The sequence below is a fragment of the Bison bison genome, unplaced genomic scaffold, assembly GCF_000754665.1.
Source record: "Bison bison bison isolate TAMUID 2011002044 unplaced genomic scaffold, Bison_UMD1.0 scf7180017864522, whole genome shotgun sequence".
Lineage (NCBI taxonomy): Eukaryota > Metazoa > Chordata > Mammalia > Artiodactyla > Bovidae > Bison > Bison bison.
The window spans coordinates 140043-145067 of record NW_011495073.1 but is presented as its reverse complement, the minus strand read 5'-3'; the positions used below and the strand labels follow the sequence as shown (position 1 = coordinate 145067).

Genomic DNA, 5025 nt, shown 5'->3' with positions numbered 1-5025 from the left:
AGACACGCCACCACAGTGAGAAGCCCCGACTCACCACAACTAGAGCAAAGCCCACGCAGCAATCAAGACCCAGAACAGCCAAAAAATAAATTTAAAAAAATTTTTTTTTTTAATCTGCATAGCTAAGGCAGGATTTTCTTTGCCTCTGACCTGAAATCAGTTCCCTAGATTCTTGTATAAAGGATCCAGGAAGTCACACAGAGGAGATTGTGGCAATGATTTTATTTGCAGGAACCACAAACACCCTCTAGATAAATGTTGGGGGATCAGGCCTGCATCAGGCGCTTCTTGATGAATTGGCCTACTAGCCGCTGGGGCCGCTGCTGGTACTCGGCCAGCACCTCGTGGGGGCTGCTGATCTGGTCTCCTTCCAGGCGGTTGAGGAGGGTGACGCACACCACGGCCGCTGCAGGGAGCAAACGCCAGGTCAGCACAAACAGGGGGATTTCTAGCTTAATCCCGGGAGACCAGCCTCCACTCCTCACAAGGTGTGGGATGCAGAGCATCCTGTCCCACTGTCTCATGCTCCGGCTGCCTTTGCGTCCCAAAGAGATTCCCTCAGCGAACCTCAGGACTAGCTCGGGCCCCTGTACTGCCTTGAAAGGCTGGGTGATGAGACAACAGGGATGGCAGGATTTCTGGAAGCAGAGCTGGGCTGGAGGGCTGAGGCCAGGAACTACAACTCAGAAATCCCAGGATCTCTGAGGGCCAGATTCACTGGACAGTTGGCAGCGAAGCCCGCCCTGAGCAGAGGGGGTAGCTTTCTCATCTTTCTGGTTCCTTAGTGGCACCTGAGTCCAGCAGAGACACTGCGGATCCTGCTTTGCAGCGTGTGTCAATCTGAAGAGCACAGAGGTGCGCTCTGCACTCGGCCCCAAGGCATGCCTTGGGGGCAGGGTGGGCGGGTAATCCCCAGAAGGACTTGCGTGAGGAGGGGTGAGAAGCAGGGGGTTCAGCTTGGGGGAGGGCGGCCTAGGGATCCCACCTCGGAGGCCACAGGCGTTGCACATGGCAGCAAAGACCGACGCCTCCATCTCGATGTTGCGGATGCCGGCCGCGTAGGCTGCCCGCAGGTACTCCTGCTTGTCCTTTTCAGTGTAGGAGCAGAGCGCCCCGTCCAGGCGGCCTTGCCCTGGAAAACCGTGGAGCACTCGGCACGGGCACGCAGTAAACAACCACTGCACGCCCATCCCACTCCCCAGACTCAGAGGTGGTTTCGAGCCCGCCCGGCCTGCTTGCCCTCCAACATCCGGCCCGCAGTGGAAATAATGCGAAGCAAGCGCACGTCGGCGGCAAACCCCCAGCAGGAGCCCAGAGCGCCCCTCACCCTCATAGAAGTCCAGGGTGCACATGGTGTTGCCCACGACTGTGGGGAACTCGCCGAGCTCCGCGGAGCAGCGCGCCAGCTCCTGCACCAGCTGCTCGTCCAGGTCCGTGTTCCGGACCTCTCGCTTCCCGAGGACAATCTGCTCGAACTCCGGCTTAAAGCACGGGTCCACTGCCTGCCGGGTGATGACCACGGAGCCGGGCTCCAGACCTGAAGGAAGGAAGGCGGGGGTCGGGCAGGATAGGGCCTGGTCCATTCATAGGAACACTGAAAGGTCAGTCAGGCCCTAAAAAGAAATAGGTAAGGACCCCTTTTTGACACCAGATTTATTTTTCCTGATGGTAAAAGAAACGAATGGGTAGAGGATACAGAAAATACGAAAAAGTGCAAAAAAGGGCCTCTGCACCCCACTGAGCAGCGTCTTAACAATTGCTGCTGGAACTCTCTGGGGCTCCCTTTACCAGCAAGTGTTCAGCTGGTCCCTGTTTTGTAGTTTTTTTTGTTTGTTTTTTTTAGTATTTAAGGTTTTGAGTAAAACAAAAGTAGGCAAGAATAGTGTAAGGAATTTCCAGGCTCCCCAAAACTGGTTCCTGTGGCTACCAGCCCCTGATGCTCTGGCTTCCCTCCCGGAGTGACCCCTGGTGAGGATCTGCTTTCTGGGCCTCCCTGGGTGTTTCCACATTTGTACCAACATTATTCTGCTCCTCCGTCTTTGGACTGTTAATAACTTTGCTTGAGATTTGACCATTAGCATTTCTCACCACTACTTGCTTTAATGGGATGTTGGTTTTCCTAGACATTAAGGAGAAAGAAGCCATGAGAGCTGTTCCAGGGCTCCACGCCCTTACCCCCATATCGGCTGCTTTCATGAAACATTAAAAAATATGACCAATCCTCAAACTCTGGCTCCGCTCACCCCACTGTGTGTCCATCTGGACTTTCCTTGCTGCTTCAACACAGACACTTCTCAAGTGTCTCCCCACCCCAACTGTGGACCTGGAAGAACCCTCAGATGGTGGCTTTTATGAATTCATGGTGCCCAGGATTTTCCAGCCGCTTCAGGCCTCAAATTGGAGGGTGCAGCCCTCCTCTAGGGTCAGCTGCTCTTCCTCAGACCCTGCACTCTCTCAGGATACCCATTGGCTATTTCAGAATTCTCTTCTCACATCCATCAGGAACCCCAGAGTTTCTCATGCTTCCTCCTGAGTGGGGGCCTGTGCTACCCACCCACTATTCCTATTTTGGGATTTGGGGAGATGCCATGTCACACTTTGCTGTTGAGGATTTGGGGTCCAGCTCTTTAGTTGATCTGTCCATTTCTATGGAGCAATTTTGGGAGACTCAAAACCCACCCTACTCCCTCCAGAATTCATTCTCTGGTTATTGGTTTTAAAATCCCTGCAGAGCAAGAACTCAGGAAAAGTTTGGCGGCGCTTCTGGCGATACTGGTGCCACGTGCATGAAGGAGAGCCTGCGCACTGGAAAGTACCACAGCTAAGTGGGCAGGGCCCTCCCTAGTCATTGGGGTGTTTTCTGAGAACCCCGTTAAACTTTGAATGACAATCTGCAAACATGGATGTTACCTATCAATCTGTCTATGTAGTGGAAAGAAAATGAGACTATGTATCAAGAAGATTTAGGGCCTACAGAAGCCCAATTCACAGCAAGGAAACCTAAATTTTCAAATTACCGTAAATCCAGGGGAAGTCAGGCCTAGGCAGTTAAAAACCAATGCAGAGGCCAGGCCTCCCAGCAGCTCCCAGCTCCTTGATGGGAGTGAGAACTGTCAGAACCCATTTTTCAGCAGAAAAACCTGCCCTGAGTTGGGACATCTGAAAGCAGGACAACTTACATAAAACAAGTTTGTTTCAACGACTTTGGCTTAAAACTCAACATAAGTTTAAGCATTTGGGGATGTTAAAAAAAAATTACGATGAGCACTGAGGGCTTTTAGGCAATTTAAGAACACTTATCTTAATTTTGTATTCCATCTCTTTCTTCCCCCTTTGAGTTTCCTGTAGGTTTTCTCATAAGGTACTTCACATCCTTGCAAGAATAGGGAGGAGTGAGCGAATTGAAGGAGAAAGAGAAATGAGGGAGTACAAAGAATAAAAAGAGAGAATCAAGCAAACAAGAAGGCGTGAGAGTATACCCCGAAAAGAATGGGTTTTCACATGCGGGTGGCCTGGAAGCTTTCTGCAGCTATTTCTGGGGTATGGGTTGGGAGAAGTAGTTGGACCAAAAAACAACAACAACAAAAAAAACAGATAAATAACAAAACAAACATGTTGTCACACCTGCTGCTGCTGCTGAGCTGTACTTGGGCACAGCCCAGGTAGGAGCTCTGGGTCTCCTCGATGCCCCCCCTTACCCCCAGAAGGTCCCGGTCATGCGCGGCACACTGACCTATCCCACCGGAAGTGCCGATGCGGATGAGGGTGACGCCGGAGCAGCGAGCATGGTACAGCAGCTTGATGAGCTCATGCAGCATGATAGCGATGGAGGGGACGCCCATCCCGTGCTAGAACCAGGGAGAAACACTAGCGTCACGCTCCGGTGGAGTCTCTGTGTGCCCTGTGGTGCATTGCTAAGTGGTCGTAAAGAAGATGAACTTCAAAATGTAGTTAAAAATTATGACTATGTGGGGAAGGTTTGCATGATGCTGTTGAACGGATGACCCCATCTGATGCACCACAACCAATAGAACGGATCTCAGCTGAGGACCAGAAGCCTGCGGTTGCCAGGTAATGAGCAGCCCCTCTGGCCTGGGAAGCCCTGCACACATTTTCCCCTTTCTCCACATGCTCTGCCGCAGCCATCCTCAATGGCTGGCCTGTGGCTCCGCCCTATGAAAGCGGCTGCCTCTCCACCCCCAACCCTCGCCCTTCTTCAGAGGTCTGCTGGAGTCACGGCCACCAGGACCTGATCCAAGGTGGAGCAGTCCTTGGAGGATGTGTTTGTCATGGAGTCTGGCATGTGGGAAGTGCTTCCATGGATTATTAGTATCCAAATCTGAACACGTCTTGATTCCTGGGTGTGTGCAGTGTTGTTGAAGCTGCCAAACATCTCAGCTACTCAGAGCAGGGGCACCCTCTGGGCAGCCTTACTCTATGGCAGCATTTGCTTAATGTTCCTGCCTACAAAGGAAACCAGAACCGGGAACCGAGAAACACCAGAGATATGTGTTCACTCACTGCTGAATCACACATGTGATGTAAGTCCCTGTGAGGTGGCCAGGGCAGGGGCCACCTGGTCCCGGTCCTGGCTCTCCCTGGGGCCCCGGTCTAGGCAGGTCCTCCTGGTTTCCACCCTGGGTCCTCACCGCGTGCACACAGCTGGGTGGGCGTGCACCACCATGTGTGTCCATGTGTGTCCTGGCCTGTCCTGAAGGCAGGCCCCAGCTCCAGGCTCCCCTCACCCCTGTCCCCCCTGCCGGGCTGTGTGCAGGGCAGGCGGGGAGCCTGCAGAGCCGGGAGCCCCGGCCTCCCGCCAGGGCAGGTACTCACGCTGACCGACAGCACCGGGCCCACTTTAAACATGGCGTAGCGGTCAGTGCCCTCACAGATGTTGGGATAGTCAGCACCCGGGTGGGCAAAGCCCAGCTCCATGGCCACGTACTTGATGAAGGCTTTCATCCGGGAAGGGCTTCCTCCAACACACACAAACTGCAGACAGAAAACAGAACCCCGTCAGCAGAG

General features: G+C 53.3%; 1 protein-coding gene across 1 annotated transcript in view; it reads right to left on the bottom strand.

The window, feature by feature from the left end:
- Positions 1-207: 207 nt before the first annotated feature.
- The window catches only part of UPP1 (uridine phosphorylase 1), a 29681-nt gene continuing 24863 nt past the window's right edge, over positions 208-5025 (bottom strand). Inside the window, exons 4-8 of the mRNA XM_010831038.1 lie at positions 4834-4992; positions 3734-3848; positions 1328-1537; positions 986-1132; positions 208-406 (exon numbers count right to left, since the gene is read on the bottom strand). Coding sequence (XP_010829340.1) covers positions 267-406; positions 986-1132; positions 1328-1537; positions 3734-3848; positions 4834-4992 — 771 coding nt within the window. The 3' untranslated portion in view covers positions 208-266. The remainder of the gene's footprint in view (positions 407-985; positions 1133-1327; positions 1538-3733; positions 3849-4833; positions 4993-5025) is intronic.